This window comes from Rhincodon typus, chromosome 8 (genome assembly GCF_021869965.1).
Source record: "Rhincodon typus isolate 14 chromosome 8, sRhiTyp1.1, whole genome shotgun sequence".
Taxonomy (NCBI): Eukaryota; Metazoa; Chordata; class Chondrichthyes; order Orectolobiformes; family Rhincodontidae; genus Rhincodon; species Rhincodon typus.
The window spans coordinates 80,117,720-80,135,588 of record NC_063339.1 but is presented as its reverse complement, the minus strand read 5'-3'; the positions used below and the strand labels follow the sequence as shown (position 1 = coordinate 80,135,588).

The 17,869-nt window shown below is 40.1% G+C and overlaps 1 protein-coding gene across 1 annotated transcript in view; it reads right to left on the bottom strand.

Annotated features, from left to right (window-relative positions):
- ubr1 (ubiquitin protein ligase E3 component n-recognin 1) overlaps nucleotides 1-17,869 on the bottom strand; it is a 154,472-nt gene that overhangs the window by 8,582 nt on the left and 128,021 nt on the right. The window contains exons 33-37 of the mRNA XM_048600485.1: nucleotides 14,883-15,033; nucleotides 10,408-10,495; nucleotides 7,239-7,372; nucleotides 3,413-3,521; nucleotides 1,785-1,841 (exon numbers count right to left, since the gene is read on the bottom strand). Coding sequence (XP_048456442.1) covers nucleotides 1,785-1,841; nucleotides 3,413-3,521; nucleotides 7,239-7,372; nucleotides 10,408-10,495; nucleotides 14,883-15,033 — 539 coding nt within the window. The remainder of the gene's footprint in view (nucleotides 1-1,784; nucleotides 1,842-3,412; nucleotides 3,522-7,238; nucleotides 7,373-10,407; nucleotides 10,496-14,882; nucleotides 15,034-17,869) is intronic.

The window sequence follows — 17,869 nt, the reverse complement described above, 5'->3', positions numbered from 1 at the left end:
TCCACAGTAGTCTATAATCCCCCAGAGTGTTGAACAAGCTGGAGGTGGCTACAGAGACAGTCAATGCATTGGCAACCATCATCCAAAGTTCCATAGATTCAGGAATGATTCTTTCAAATATTGGAAGCATTGATACGTCATCCTACTATTCTAGAAAAGAGCAAGAGAAAAAAATAGGGTACCACAGATCTGTCAGCCTCACATCAGTAGTAGTAGTGAAAATATTAGAGGATGTGGTCAATGGACATTGGGTAAAAATAATCTGTTTGGGCACAGTCAGCATAGTTTCGGAAATAGGAAAGATTGCTTGATGAACTTGGGAATTTTTGTGAGCATGCAGGGGGGAGGGGGGGAAGAGGGGGAGGAGGCCGGGAGGGAAAGGGGGAGAGGGGGAGAGAGAGAGAAACACAGACAGAGAGAGAGTTCTTTCCCAGCTCAGCAGTAGTCCCTCCGTCCTTTGCAGTGAAAGCTCACGTAAATCTGAAGAAAGCCAGTTGCAATAGTTGTTGTAAACTGAGAGTTTTAACTGATAATCAGAGACATTTTGTAAGTGAAGCAGACACCTTGTGTCTCTTACCAAGCAGTGGAAGTGACTGGAGAGAGATGATTACAGTAACGCACTAGTCAGAAGAAGAAGAGTCAAAGATCATCTCGCCAAAGCACCTGATAACAAAGACTACTGCACTGTCTTTCTAGATTTGGCCCTCTTTCCACATTTGACACTGACTGTGTGTAACGGGCAGTTTATAAAGAATTGATGGTTTATAACTGCTTGCCTGTATCTAATAATAGTCATTCTTGTTCTAATCAGAAACCTGGTTGGTGCTATCAATCTGGGTCTGAAAGTCAGGTAAACTGTGGAGTTTTGCATATTTTTAAACAATCTTTAACTTTTGTGGTGACTCCAGGAATAGCTGGGCTTGATTTCCAACACTACCCAAGTGAGGTGTAACAATATTTAAAGTAGAAATTGCCAAGCTTTTGATTATCAGTGGTGTAAAAGTTTAGGGAATATTGTGGGTAAAAGAAATTGAAGTGTTTGATCAGCCATGATTGTACTAAATGGTGGAGCAGGCTCAATGGGTTGCATGGCTTACTCCTGTTCCTATGTTATGCTGTTAGTTTTAAAAGATTCTCACCTTCACATTCAAATCCCTCCACAGCCTTGCCTCCCCCACCCCTGTAACTGCTTGCTGTACAACTGTCTGAAATTCCCACTCTTCCTCTATTCTGGCAAACTTTAATCCTCAATTCCTTCATTCCATTGCCAGTCGTCCCATTTTCAGCTTTTCAGATGCTAGTCTCTAGAATTCTCTGAAATCACTTTGTCTCTTTTCCCTCCTTTCAGTCACTCCTCAAAATGCTTGACCAAAACTTTGACCAAGCTCGTGATCACATGTTTCAAGATCACTTTTTTTGTGGACTGGTGTGAATTTGTGTGAGATAATGTTCCAGTGAACTGTTTGGGATGTTTTACTATATCAAAAGTACGATTAAATTAATTGTGCTGCTGTCTTCTTACATGATTGAGTAAAGATAAAAGGAAACAAAAACACAAACAGAAGCATTTTCCAAATGCTGGAAACACACAGCATGTCAATTTATGTCTGAATCAACTGGGTTAGAGTTTTTCCATGTGCAACCCTTTATCAGCACATTTTTCTGCTCTTATTTTAGAAAATAACTAATTCAGTGAGCAGTAAATAAAGAAAAAGATTGAGAGAGAGGGGGGAATAAAGGTGAACACACCTAGATCAGAGAGGAAGCATTAAGAGATCACTAACCGGACTGTTGCTCGCTCTCCTTTGAGAAGGCTTTGTACTGAAGAATCAGAACACCATCTGCAAAAAAATTCACAGACTTTAATTAAACAAATCTGCAGGCAAGTAATTTTTCAAATTTAAAACGGTTGACAGTTTCAAGCTAATGACAAAATGCATTTTGTGATAAAGCTGTAACATTTGCTGCCGCAGCTTATTTTTATATGATCAGTGCAATGAGTACCTAAAACAAATGAGTCAATTAGTATAAGCCCCAAAGATCCAGGAATATGCCTGCACTAACTGTAAGGCCACAATATTTAGGTTTATTCAGAGTATGCTATCTAACAAACACATTTTTAATTTGTTTTGATACAAAATTAAACCAATTCATACTTACGTGAAGTCCTACCTCCCAAAGAACTGTAGATCATAAAAGCCCACAGAAAGCTTCAAAGATTAATCTCCATGACTATCTATGCAGTGGAGTTACTACTTACTTTGCTGTAGCAAACTACAAGGAAGACCAAAGGAATATTTGCCTTTATCACTAAAGGATTTGAGTATAGGTGTAGTAAAGTCTGAGCCTGGTTAGGAACCTGGAATCGCGTGAGAGGTTTTCGTCTCATTAACTCAGGAAAGATATTATTCTCATACAGGGAGTGCAACGACGGCTCACCAGACTTGTGCCTGGGATGGCAGGATTGACCTATGAGTAGAGATTCGGTGAACTGGGCCTATATTCTCTAGAGTTTTGAAGAATCAGAGGTGACCTAATTAAAACTTACAAAATACTTAAAGGGATAGGTGAAAGAGAAGACATTTTATCACTCAACGGGTTATGAATCTCTGGAATTACAATCTTAAATAGTGGAGTAAGTTTGATATGCTGACTGGCCTCTTCCTGTCCCTATGTTCCATCTGACCATCCCAAGTTCATTCCATACCATCGTTCTATCTGCTCTCCCAGTTAATCTTCAATTTCATCTCTTACACAAGATAATCTTCTTGCTCCCTCAAATGTTCCTCATCGAGGTTCAGAGCATTCAATAATCCTTGACGGCCTCATGAGTTATTTTCACAATACTTGTTTGTTCTGTTGCTTGCTCGTCAACATCAACTTACACAAGGATGGAACTGAATTTACACGATGAAACTGTTTGACACCATCTGTAGTCTCGTTGTTCCTATATAACTGAGCTCCCAGCCTTGGCTAACTACTACAGAGTGGCAAATGGAAACCAAACCTCCTACCTTAGGGACCTAATAGAGCAGACTTGGAGCAGTATTGGCAAAACCTGAAAGTGCGGTGGTCACGGGTAAGCTGGGTGAAGGAATGTGGGGCTTCGAAATGACAAGGTAATGGTTGGAATCTGCAGGAAGACAGGCCTTACTTTTTAAAAATACATCTAAAAACATTATTTTTAACAACACAGTTCCAATTTACATTTGTGAACTAATTCTTAGCATGCAATGCATATCATTAGGAGGGCTGACCAGATTAACTGCTCCAATCTTGCACATTCTTGTGTAATCTTTCTATTGAATGTCACCTAGGGCAGGAGAACCTTTGCTTTAAACATCACTTCTGTCCTTGCTACAGACTTTTCTAAATGACCTAAAACTATTTCAAACACAGAAGCAGTACTTACCTTTGTAGCAAAGGAGATAATATGTCCTTGTGCTCCTGGAAAAGTTTGAAAAGGTTGGTAGGCAACGCCAAGTAAAGACACAAGGCTTCAAATTTCCCTTCAGGGGAATCTAGAAAGAAAGGCAAGATTCATTTAAGGTGTGAAGCTAGTAACTTCCACATTATAAAAAACGCTAAAGCTTGTTTAAGGCTTAGTAGGTGAGGTTTAATGGAGATTTTAACTAGCTTTGTGTAACAAATGTTTGGCACAGCATTGTAAAATCAAGTTATTTTTCTATCAGCACTATTTAAGTTCGGATTCCAGACGCTAATGCTGCTTTTCCCAGCAGCAGATTTGGGAATCTGGGATAATAGAACCAGATTTAACAACATGAATGTTGGCAACTGATTAGCTGACCCAGGTAATTGGAATATATGAAATATAAATTAAAACTGTGTTAATACAAAAAGCAATTAAAGCAGCGTATGACTTTGCCATGACATCTAAGAACTCCAATCACAAACGGCTGACATCATTCAATACATGCTTTACAATACAACAGTTATAATGTTTCATCATGTACAGTTTGTTTATTCTGATTTGTTCAAGTTCCTCAACATCATAATGACAACAATATTGCCACCTTGTTGTTGCTGCACACTCTCTATTCCCTGAGCACTAGCCTCTCTTGACTGTACATCTCATTAATGTCTATTTATTCAGAGACAAAGCTGCTGTGTTTTGGCCACTTCACACTCAGATTGCTCCACATGCCATTCATAACAATCTTTCCTATTGACTATGCCTGCGGCTTCATCCTAACCTTCGGCCTATTTTCTAGAAATTCCAACAATGAACTATGCCAGTCTTAAAATACTCTCAATACCACGGTTGCCCCCAGGTCCTTTCATTCCCCTTTTCTTCAATCACATATCCTTAAATGCTCAGATGGTTGTTGCCTCAATTATCAACTCAACTGGTGCAATCCATAGAATCATAACTGCCCCACTCCCTAAAGAAACAGTTTCTCCTGTTGCTTGTTCATCAGATCTTACATTTAATTGTCAAATGTTCCCTTGGTCCTCAGCACTTGACAATGGGAAAAGTACATCTGTGTCATATCACCCCATAATTCCCCAGATTTTCAAGGCTTTACTTGTATTTGCTTGTATCAAACAGCCAACTACGAAATCAGTACTGTAGTTTCGCCAAGGCCGCAACATCCTTCTAGTACAGAGGAGCTACATAGCTACAAAACTATATACAGTACTCCAACTGTGGACAGAAAAGTTTTATGTAGATTTTCCATTAAATCCAGCAAAGCATTAAACATTTGCATGGCTTTATCATTTTCATTACTACTTTTAATGTCTTGTGAACCTAAATACTTACACCAAAATATTATCATCCTCCTGTGGAACAAATCCACCTACTCATTAATTAATATTGAATTCAATCTGCAAAAATTTTCCCCATTTCACCAATTCATCAATATTGCTTTGCAGTTTTCTCTAGCCCACAGACTGACTTAATGATTGCAATTGCATTTTTTTAGTCCCTAGTATGTAAAGCCAAGTGTTCATTTATTCCAGCACTATAGAAATACAAGTATTTTGATTCCTAATTCCTTTTTTCACAATTCTGGTATAGAAATTAGATGTCTTGGTTGGAGCTGCAAATTATAATTCCAGGTTGGGATGGTAACTAGAAGTCGAAGATTTTGATTAGAATCCTGTGAAACCCAATAATTATGTTATATTGAAACAGTAAAATTCTGGAAATGCAAACAGTTACTAGGCATTGAAGGAGAACCTATTTTGATGACTGGCCACACTTTAACATAAGTAACCTCTCCTGGATGCTGTCACTGTTCTAATTCCAGTCTTGCGCAGTCCTGACTTTCATCGCTCTACCTTTGGTTGTTGAGCTCTCAGCTGAATAGGCCCTAAGTTCTGGAATTTATCCCCTAGCACATATTTAACCAGGTCTCACTATTCCTGTACACCCTTTATTTTAAACTGTCTGCCCATGTGCACCAAAGTGAACTACCTCACAGTTCTCTGCATTGAACTTCGTCTGCCACCTATCCATCCACTCCACTTTTTAAAAGTCCTTTTAAATTTCTACATCATCCTCATCATAGCTTACAAAGCTCCAAATATTTTTTTTTAAATCTCCCCCAAACTTAGAAATATTCTGTTCACACCAGGATCCAGATCTTTTAGAAAAGCAAGAGTCCCAAAAGTGACCCCTGGGGAACTCCACTACAAACCTCCCTGTAGCCCAAAAATACTCTTTTAATTACACTTCGTTTCCTATTCCTCAACCAATTTTGTAAATATGTTGCTCTGCCCCTTTTATTCCATGACCTATAAAATTTCTCAAGTTTATTGTGTGGCATATATCAAACATGTCTTGGAAGTCCATGTACACCATATCAACAGCATTAGCGTCATTATCTCTCTGTTACCACTTCAAAAAAGTTCATGTTAATTTGAAGATCTTCCTAATTAACCCACCCACTCCCATGTCATTATTAAATCAATCCCAAATAATTGTTTCTAAGATGACTGGTCCGAAATTGTTGGACTTAGCTTTTCAGCCTTTATGAACAAGGGTATAATTGCTTGCAATTCTCCAACCTTTTTGCATCATCCCCAACTCCAGCGAAAATTGAAAAATCATGTGCCTCTTCAATGTCTACACTCCCTTCATTCAATATCCTTGGTTGTATCTCATCCTATCCCAGTGCCATATCAACTTTAAGTACTGACAACTTGTTTAATACCTCTTTCTTTGTCAATGTTAAACCCTTCTACTGATGGAGTTTCGTTCTCTGTCATCATGGCCTGATACAATATGCCTCATATATAAAGACAGTACTCACTTAACACTTTAGGCCTCTTCCTCCACACATAAAATCCCTTTTTTGGTCCATAATCAGCACTACTCCTCCTTTGTCAACCCTTTTGCCTTGTATGTGCCTAATGAGACTTTGGGATTCCTTTTATGTTGCCTACCAGTCTTTTATAATCATCTCTCTTCATTTCTCTTGCTTGTTTTTCAACTCGCTTTCTGAAGCTTTTATTTTGGCTTTGTTCGCATTTGTATTTCTAGCTCAAACCTGTTATGAGCATGTGATTTCTTCTTGAACTTAAATTATATCTCATTTGTCACTCAGGGATCTCTGAATGCGACTGCCCTACCTTACCTTTTGAGGAAATGTAGTTTGACTGTGCCCGACTCATGTCTTTTTTTGGAAAGTAATGGGTCACCGGACCCGAAACGTTAACTCTGTTTTCTCCTTCACAGATGCTGCCAGACCTGCTGAGCTTTTCCAGCAACTTTGTTTTTGTCCCACTGCTCAGCTGTTTTTCCCCTTTGGTTGCAGTCTATCCAGCTCAGCTCTCTTCTTGCCCCATTGAGATTGGCTCTCTGCCAGTTGATTATTCTTACTCTCAAATTGTTTCACTTTTCTTTCCCAGCTAATGCCAAACCTTATGATACATGATCACTGTCCCCTAACTGTTCTCCACTGATACTTGCTCTGAGGACCAAATCTAGTAGGGCCTCCTTTCTTGTGGTACTGAACACATACCGTTTGGAAGCTTTCCTAAAACGCAATCTAAGAACACTTGCTCCTCGTGTCCCTTAAACTACCACTGTCCCAGTATATACTCAGGTCATTAAAATCCCTCTTCAGAACTACTTTAAGATGTCTGCACCTCTCTCTAATATCCTTGCTTTCCTGATTTGTCACTGCTAGCTTTGAAAACAAAAGTCCAAAATTACATCCACCAAAAACTATATATCCCCCAGTTACAACTGCAAATTCCTTTTCACTTACCCTTTGACAGCTCCTCAGGAGGTGGTACTCCAAGCAAGTAGTTGAAGAATAAGGCAGAACAGCGAAGGAATGGAACAATGCCACACTTCACACAGTGCCATAGGTACCAGCCATGGGGCTTATATTCTAAAGATCTGTTGACAATTACAACTCATTTTAACAAAGCAAATCACAAAACCCCTGTCTTGTAGAACTTAGACACTAGAAATTGCCATTCAGAATGCGAAAGATTATATTAACCCACATTAAATGGGAATAATTAATTGTAGGAATGCTGAAACACTGCAGCTGGAGTTTATTCTCAAATAAAATTAATACAAAAGAGAATAATTCTTTGTTGCAAGTACACCAAACTTCATTTTAATTGGCACTCTTGATAAAGTGGCAAGAATCAAATACTGCGATGTCAGAGTATTTATGCTGTAAATAAAGTACATCAGTGACGTGTATACCCCCTGCATTACGTCTCTAATCCTTACTGTATGTTTTTACATTGATATTAGGAGGTATGTTGATGTTTTTACACAGATTTTTTGAGGAATGTTGACATCTTGAAGCTTCGCTTGGTCAGGGTTTACAGCAGTTACGCGCACTTCTTGATTATCTGGACACTTCTCGTCCCATAGGTGCCGGTTAATAAAAAGGGTGCTATATATTCGTTCAGACTATAGGACGTCATCATGATGTTACCCAGCATAGTGATGAAGTGTCTGAACGGAAACAAGCCAGCTCGGCAGGCAAGTCAACAACCTCACCCACAACCCGAGCTACAAATCTTTGCTAAAACTTTAAGGGGTGTTATATATTTGAAATTGGTGGTCACTTAGCTTAGTTGGCTGGACAGCGGGATTGTGATGCAGAGTGATTCCAACAGTGTAGGTTCAATTCCTGGACCAACCCTCCTTCTCAACCTCTCCCCTCACCTGAGGTATGGTGACCCTTAGATTAAAACCCCACTAGTCATCTTTCTCGAATAAGAGAGTATAGGGTGATGGAGCTATGGCGACTTTATAAATTTGAAATGTAACTGTGGCAACACCATTTCAATCCCCCAAGGGGAGCAGTGATGTGAGCAAATTGTAATGCTGTCCTTTGAACGGCTGTAAACTTCAGATTAACATCACAGAAAACCTGCATAAAGAAACACAACTCTGCACATTCTCATAACTAAATTAAAAAGGAAATGGAGCCTTGTTTGACATGAAAAGTTTTTTTACCTTTCAGATGTATGCAACCACCTTACGCTTGATTTTTGCAAAGGAAGTTTCCACTCCGATGTGTGCTGGTCTAAAGTTGAGGAGTCAGAAACCAAGCAGTTCCCAAGCTTTTGGCAACATAGAAAGCCTTACAAAAAATCTAGGATGCTTGCCCTAAACTTTCCAGATCTTCCACACTGGGAAGCAGCCAACATCCATTCATCATCTCAGCTGCTGAAATGTTGAAAATTTGGAACTAATCATATGCCAACAAGGACTTCAGGATAGGGAAATGTGGCAATTTGATAGAATGGAGCAAGATCATTGAATTTTACAGCATAGGAGGGGATTTAATTCAAAAGAAGCATCCAATTAGTTCCACGCTGCATATCCTTGGGCGTTATTCCACTCTACTCTGCCACTGTAGTAAAACAGCTCTGATTAAAGTTTGCAATGAAATCCTGCGAGATTCTGACAATGGACACCTTCCCTCTGCAGCTTTCTATATTGCTGACCACATCAATCTCCTCCAATATCTGTCCACCGTTGTCCAGCCATCGAGTCTGTTCTTCCATCCAACAATAGCCAGGGAAATACTTACAATGAGGTCTCATCTTGCTCGTGCACCGTTACCTTGAAGGATGCTCCAAGGATGTATCCTTAGCTCCATCCCATTTCCTGTTTCACCTACATGCTGCCCTTAGATGACATCATTGACAAAATCTAGCTCTACATTACCAACATTTTCTAATTCCCCCACTGCTGCGAAATGCTAACTACTTATCCAACATCCAGGACCTGATTCCTCCAATTTAATAGTGGCAAGACTAAGGACACTGTTTTGGATCTTTATTCCAAACTCCCTTCACTAGCTACTCATTCCATCCCTCTCTCTGGCAAAAGTCTATTCCCAATTTTAGTGCCGCATTTGATCTTGAGATGAGATCTCAAACCCACGTCTGTTTCAGCACTAGAACTATCTAGTTCTACCTCTATCGTTCAACTCCACCATCTCAGATCACTGCCTCATTCACGGCTTTGTTACCTGCAGATTCAGCTATTCTAATGCACTCCTACCTGGTTTCCCAAATTTTCCTCTCCAGAGGTCATCCAAATCTCTGCTTCCAGTGTTTTAATTTGCAGCAAGTTCCTTTCCCCATCACTCCTATGCTCCTGATTAAGTAGCTTGATGATTTTAAGATTCTCATCCTTATTTTGAAAACCCTACCTCTGGAAGAATGTCCAGCCTCTCAGCCCTCTGAGATCTCTGTGCCCCTCTTAATATAGAATCCCTACAGAGTGAAAGCATGCCATTCCGCCATTGAGTCCACACCGACCCTCTGAAGGGCATCCCATCCAGACTCACCACCCTACCCTAGCCATGCAACTGCATTCCCCATGGCTAACGCACCTAGCCTGCACATCCCTGGACACTATGGGCAATTTAACATGGCCAATCCATGTAACCTGCACATCTTTGGACTGTGGGAGGAAACCGGAGCATCTGGGGGAAACCCACGCTAACAGTGGGAGAATGTGCAAACTCCACACACAGTTGTTTGAGGGTGGAATTGAAGCCAGGTCCCTTGTGCTGTGAGGCAGCAGTGATAACCACCGAGCCACCATGCTGTCAGATCTTCAGATCTCTTGTGAAATCCCAATCTGATCTCTCCATCACAGGTAGTGATCACAAGAAATGGAATGCCCTCCTTATACCTTGCTGCCTCTGTACTTCTTTTTCTTCCTTTAGGAAACTCCTTTAAACTTACCTCTTTGACCCAGCTTTTGATCATTTGACTATATTCACGTGGCTTAGTATCATACATCGTTTTTAATAAGGCACACAGCAACATTTAAGATTTAGTAACCAAGCGGGCTGCTAACCAAGCCCAGCTTGGAAAAAAAATGCCTGTTGAAAGTTATCAGGGACTAGGAAGTTATATTACAGCAAGCAGCTTTACTTTTTTGCTTACCTGCTCGTGTATTCTCGAAGAGTTTCATACAGTTCTGCTGCAGACTGAGACTCCTCAGTCTCCTCTCCATCCTGCTCCATAGGACAACCTGCTCAGGAATAAAACAGCATTGCATTAAACAATGGTGCCTTGAATTGCAGCAAATGGGTATCACGAGGTAAAACATTTCTTTCAGTTCAGAAAGGAAACCAAATAAAGCAAAACAAAGGAAAGCTTCCATGCAAGTTTAGTGGTTACTTAAAGGTCAATTTAGTCAGCTAGACCAAAACAATCCTACAACAAAAGAATGCAGTCTCAGCAGCAATGTGCCAGGGATACAGAGAGAGAACGCAATTGCTTCATGCTGCATGAAGCAACAAAACAAAAATGAAGGGTCCCAACCCGAAACGTCAGCTTTCCTGCTCCTCTGATGCTGTCTGGCCTGCTGTGTTCTTTCATTGCCACACAGTGTTATCTCAGACTCCAGCATTGGCAGTTCTTACTATCCCCAAAAATGAAATGATGTTGGCTACTATATTTCTATTTAAAATTAATTCATGTCAAACACTTTGTTTTAGGCACATGCAATTCTCTTGGTGCTATGAGCCTATACCCCAGTTAAAACTCATTGAAGACTACCCAAGTTATATTATAGAAGCAGAGAGAAGAGTTAGTTACTACACATTGAGAGAAGTTACAAACTTGAATTCCAGAACTGAATAGTCAGTGAGCTGATGGACTGCAAGATCTATTCCTACCTATTCCTGACTGAGCTGTTCAATTCTGCCTTGGCTGCCCTCCCACCTTCCTACAGTCATACAAAACTCCAGAGGCCCTACTCTCCCCCACACAAGGAACAATTCACACAGTAACTTGCAGTGACATAGCAGTTTTCATGGAGTAAAATATCTCAAAAACATTACCGAACAAAATTGGACACAGTCACAAAAGGTATTAGGTGACAAAAAGCTTGGTTAGAGGTAGATTTTAGAGTAGCTTAAAAGGAGGAAAGTGAAGAAGTTTTGGGGAGGAACTACAGTGCTTCTGGCCTTAACAGCTGCCATCATGGTTGCCAAAACTGCAGCAAATCAAATCAGGAATTTTATCACAAGAGGCCAGAATTGGAGAAGTGGAGATAGCTTTGAGGTATAGAAAGAATTACAGTAAGCAGGATGAACAAGACCATGGACATGCAAAAACTATGATGAGCATTTCTGAAGGTCAACAAGCACAGAGGTGATAGGTGAGCAGGATTGGTGAAGTGGGATATGGCACAAGCTCCTAGGACTTCGCAGAAACAACAGGGCTGGGTACGCCTTTGTTGTTTCTGGTATCTAAGTCAAAGGTTTGTTACTTTTTGACCTTCCTGTAGTGGTTTCGTACAAAGTGGCTTGCTTATCCAGTTCAAAGGGTAGTCCAGAATGAACCACATTGCTGTGGGTCTGGAATCAGCAGATTTTCTTCCCTAAAGGACATTAGGGATAGGCTTTCCCAACAAATTGATGACAGTCTTAATACTACTGCTGTGAAACTAACTTCCCATTCTGAAATTAATTTTAATTAATTAACTGAATTTATGAACAAATCGACAGATTCCGTGGTGGGATTTGAACGCACACTTCGCTCCTCTTCTTTTTTTTATACTTGCAATCCACTTTCATATTCTTAGTTTGTTCTCATTCTATTATGAATCCATATTTGTTCAGGAATTTCCTTGGTGGATAATCACGCTCATTAGTGAGTGGTTGCTGACGATGAAGAAGACTTGCTCAGAATCTCGATGCTGCATTTCTCCAACTCTGTCCTCACCAAAGAAACACCACTACTTTTTATTTCACCACTGTGATCGCGCTTTCAACTGCCTAGCCCCCAAGCTCAGAAATTCTCGCCGTAAATCTCTCCACCTCTCAATCTCTCTCTTTCTCTTTCCTTAAGATGCTGCTTTAAACTTTTGATCATCCTGTTCTAATACTCCTTCTTTGACTGGGTGTCAACTTCTGTTGGATTCCAGTCCCATGATGGGCCTCAAGACAGCTTAATAATTAAAAAGGCACTACAGAAATGCAAGTTGTTGCTTTATTATGTACTCGCTGCTAAATATCTTACTAGCATGGTATTTTGTGCCTAAGTAAACAATCAACTACGTTCTTACACGGAAGTTACAAATGCAAAAAGTACATCAAGTACAAGGCACTATAATTAGAGAATGGGGTAGTGTTCAGAGTGTGCTATTTTAGTACCACAAATACACCAGGGAACATCCTAAATAGGTTTGTACTAGCTTCTGCCAATTTGTTACAGCTGTATACATAAAAATAGTAATATATTTTGGGTTGCAAACAGCAGCCAGGTGTGCTGCTTTACCTAAGGCCACGGAGCTTTCTTCACAGGATTTCAAAATGTTACATGCTCAACTATAACAGCAGTTAATTTATTTAGTCTGATCTGTAATCTTGCCATCTAGTCGTAGTGTCTTAATGTTGAGTATATCTCATTTTCAGCAAAGAAGGAACGTTGACCTCGATACTGGGATAAGACCCTCCACTTAAAACACTATAGAATCATTTTTAAACATGTGACAAAGCAGACAGGCAAAAAAATTTCTGACTTTGCCTGCAGACTCAACACTAACTGTTAATCTAAAAACCATGAACTTCACTTTTTAAAAAATCATCCATGGGATGAGGGTATCGCTAGCTAGGTCAGCATTCATCGCCCATCCCTAATTGCCCAGAGAGCAGTTAATAGTCAACCGCACTGCTGTGGGTCTAGCGTCACATGTAGGTCAGACCAGGTAAGGATGGCAGTTTCCTTCCCTAAAGTTAGTGAATCAGATGGGCTTTTCCAACAATTGGCAATGGATTCATGGTCATCATTAGACTCTTAATTCCAGATATTTATTGAATTCAAATTCCACCATCTGCATTGGCAGGATTTGAACCCAGGTTCCCAGAACATTACCTGGCTCTCTGGATTAACAGTCCAGTGATAATCCCACTAGACTTGGCTCTTGTCCCTTGAATCCAATGATACATTTATCAACATTATTCTTTTCATAGGATATCAGATTCATGGCACTTAGAGGAACTGCAGTGCTTCAAAACACAAACATTAATTGGCTGCTACTGCAGTCAGAACAGACCTGGAAAATATCAATATTGCCAAGCTTCAACTCTTATATTAAGCACCCAATTGAGAAACAACTGTGAAAAGGTACATGAGAAATGGGATTAGAACATTTCCCTGAATGTACATTTAAATTACTATTTCTTGGAAATCAGAGAAACTCATTCATAGAATCACGCAGCACAAGAGGCAGCCATTTGGCCCACCACGCACGTGCCAACTGCTCTTTTGCCACAGTGCTACACTATTTTGTTTGGTTACAGTACATAGATGTAGAGGTAGTTATTTAGATTATAACACATTAATTTTGTGAATACGAAACTGTAGATTATGTTGGCTTGCTACCTGCGATGAAGTATTGTAGAGTCATAAAGCACTGAACCAGATGCTTCAGTCCAACCAGTGCATGCCAAACATAATCCCAAACTAACTAGTTCCAAATAAAAACCAAAAGAACTGTGGATGCTATAAATTAGGAACAAAACCAGAAGTTGCTGGAAAACCTCAGCAAGTCTGGCAGCATCCGTGAAGAAAAATCAGAGTTAACGTTCAATGGACACAAAACGTTAACTTTGAGTTTACTTCATGATGCTGCCAGACTTGCTGAGCTTTTCCAGCAACTTCTGGTTTTGTTCCTAAACTATCACCCCTGCCTGCTCCTGGCACATATGCCTCCAAACCTTTTCTATTCACGTACCTATTCAAATGTTTTTTAAACATTGTAATTGTACCCACATCTACCTTTTCTTCAGAAAGTTCATTCCACACACGAACCACTCTGTGTAAAAAATTTGCCCTGATAGCCTTTTTTAAATCTCTCTCCTCTGACCTTAAAAATGTACCGGCTAGTCTTGAAATCCTCCATTCTAGGGGGAAGACAACTACCATTAACTCTATCTGTACCTCTCATTATTTTATAAACTTCTCTCATGTTGCCCCTCAACCTCCTATGCTCCACTGAAAGAGTCCCAGCCTATCCAGCCTTTCCTTATGGCTCAAACCTTCCATATCTGGTAACATCCTGGTAAATCTCTTCTGAACTCTCTTCAGCTTAATAATGTCCTTCCTATTACTGATGACCAGAACCGGACACAGTATTCCAGAAGAGGCCTCACCACTGTCCTGTACAACCTCAATACGACTTCCCAACTCCTATACTCAAATGACTGAGCATAAAGGCAAGCGTACCAAATGCCTTTTTAACCATCCTATGTGACACAAACTTTAAAGAATTATGTAACTGCACCCCTAGGTCCCTCTGTTTTGCAACAATACCCAAGGCCCTACCATTAATTGTTTAAGGCCTACCCTCGGTTGTTGTACCAAAATGCAAAACCTCACATTTATCCAGATTGAACTCCATCACTCACCTGTTGTCGAGGTAAGAAGTATCTGCACAATATGTGCCATGGTGACCAGATGGAAGAGGTAGAGGTTGTTGAAGGCACAGCTGATGTCTGAAGGTTGTAGCTCCACAGTCTCCTCCCAATACAATGAAGGAAATGCTAGAACTAGGCTTACCTGAAATCGAAATCAGATGCAACAAACTGAAAGGCTAACTTGCAATTTAACCTGTGAAATATAAACTCATTACCAATCACAAAAATCAAACCGATATTTTGTGCCACAGATGGAAGGGAAGTAAATGAAATTTAAAAATGAGATTCAGCGACCTTCATCTTTAAGGGAATCTGCTTACCTATGTGGCCAGGTTTTTGGGGAAGGAAGGGAAAGGGTGGCTCATAGATACTGTTTATCATAGCCATTCACATATTCAGTGTCAATTACTTGACCACCTTTGTTGGGTCTGTGTTACTTTTATTATTAATACTGCCTGTGTTCCTGAATGAGGTCAAAGATTGTTTGGTGGAACAGGGCAACTCTACAGACTGGGGGTTACTTATGACATTTCAATTATCAACACAGTTTTCCTCTTCAGTACAAGAGATGAAAGACTCATGTCTTTCTCATAAATCATTAATGTAAATTACTGCCAGCCATAGAGACATTTTTAAAAAGCAGAGACAGCAAACTGTTCGATTTACGCCATCTTCAATTCAAAACCAACATCATTCCAACACTGAGCTTCAATATGCAGATAATGCTTGTTCATGCACTCACTCAGAAACTGAGTGAGAAGGTCACCTTCACCTCCTCTGAAGAATGAGAAAACGGGCCTTTAATGTAATGCCCAGGAAACCAAGGTCATTTTCCAACTAGCACATAGTGCAACTTGTTCTCCTGTTGCATCAACGGTGACCATATCCTGGAAAATATGGACCATTTTCCATATCTTGGGAGTCACTTCTCCAAGAATGCAGAAAGATATGATTAAATCATCACCGCCTGCAATATGTCAAACTGACTGAGAAGAGTGTTTGAGGGCTAGGATCTCAAACCAGAGATTAAGGTTGCGGTTTCCTGGGCAACAGTAATCCCTGTGCATCTGTGTACTTCAGAAACATGGACAACCTACAGCAAGGCGGGGAGACATTGACATAGTGGTAATACCAATGGATTGGTAATTTAGAGATCCAGGTGGCACAGGTTCAAATCCCATGCCACAGTAGATGGTGGAAGACAAATTTATTTTAAAAACAAAACCTCTTTTTTTAAAATCTAGGATTGGAAGCTAGCAATGGTGATCATAAAACTGTACTTGTTTGCCAACAAACCCATTTTGCACGAATGCCTTTTAGGGAAGGCTATGTGCCATTCCAACCTAGTCTGGCCCACACGTAAACCCACAGCAATGCGTCTGACTCTTACTGGACCTCCGAAATGGCCAAGCAAACCACTTAGTTCTCAAGGGGAAGTAGGTATCAGCAACAAAACCTAGAGGCCATGAAAGAATTTAGAAAAAGGGCACCTCAAAACATTGGAGAAGTGGCAATGTGACTTCACGATATTCTACAAATAAAAGGCAGTCCAACAATAGCGTTCTCTCCAAAGCCAAACTGCCTAGCATCAAATGCTCAGCTGGCTGGGACAGTATTTGTACATTTGCTTTCAACCTCCTGAAGCAACTAGTCACAGCAAGAGACCAGAACAATGGAAACATTTTAAGGGAGTCCTCGAGACTTCCTCAAATTATCAAATATCCTTGCTGAGTTACTGGAGTCTCTGGCCTGTAACCATTCAAAACGGAGAAGGTCATTTAGGAAAACAAGAAATAAGAGCAAGAGTAGAACATGTAGTCAGTCAACAGCTCAATATGATTAAAGCTAGTCTCCGGCTTCGACCCCACTTTCTTGACTGCTCCCCTTATCCTTCAAGTCCATACAGTCCCGAAAAAAACTGTCCATTGCAGTCTTAAATATACTAAACAATGGAGCATCCACAACCCTCTGTCATAGAGAACTCCAAAAGATTCAAAGCCCTTTGAGTGAGCTTATTTTTATCTCAGTCCTCAAAGATGATCCCTTATAGTTTTAGATTCCCTGATTAGTGGAACAAACTTTAGTGCTTAACATATGAAATGTACAAGGTTCTGAAGGGGTTTGAATGAGAATATAGACAATTTACTCAACCTCTCATTGGATAAACCTCTTATCCCAGGGATCAACCTAGTGAACCTTTATTGCACTGCCTCCAATGCAAATATATCCTTCCTTAAATATGGAAACTGGAAATCTAACATTACACAGTATTCCAAATGTGCTGTCAAAGTCCCACACAATTGTAGCAAAAGTTGTTATTTCTTTATTCCAATTTCCTTGCAACACAGGTCAACATGCCATGTGCCTTCCAAACTGTTTTCTCTACCTGCATACTAACTTGTGGTGTTTCTTGTTTGAGTACTCAAGTCTTTCTGAAAATCAACATTTACAAGTTTCACACCTTTCAAAAAATACTATTCATCTGTTCTTATGGCCAAGGTGAATAACCTCATACATATTTCATCTATCATCTTCTTGTTCATTCACTTACCCCTGTCTACATCACTTTAAAACATTTGAGTTTACAATTCCACTTAGCTTTGTATCTTCAACAAACTTTTTGCCAAAGTCATTAATATAAATTGTAAATAGCCAAGGCCCCACCACCAATCTTTCCAGCGCTCTAGGCCCTGTTTATACATTTTTGCTGCGCAATTCTATCCATTCGCCAATCTTTACCAATGCCATCACCCCAAACTCCATGAGTCCTAATCTTGTACACATCATCTACTGATTTCTCTTCACTGACCCTCCATGTTACGTGGAAACATGGAAAATAGGAAGAATTGACCATTTGGCCCTGCTCTGCCATTCAATATGACCATGGTTGAGCATGCAGCTCAGTGTCCTCTTCTCGCTTTCTCCTCATATTTCTTTGATCGCTTTAGCCCTAAGAACTACATCTAAATCCTTCTTCA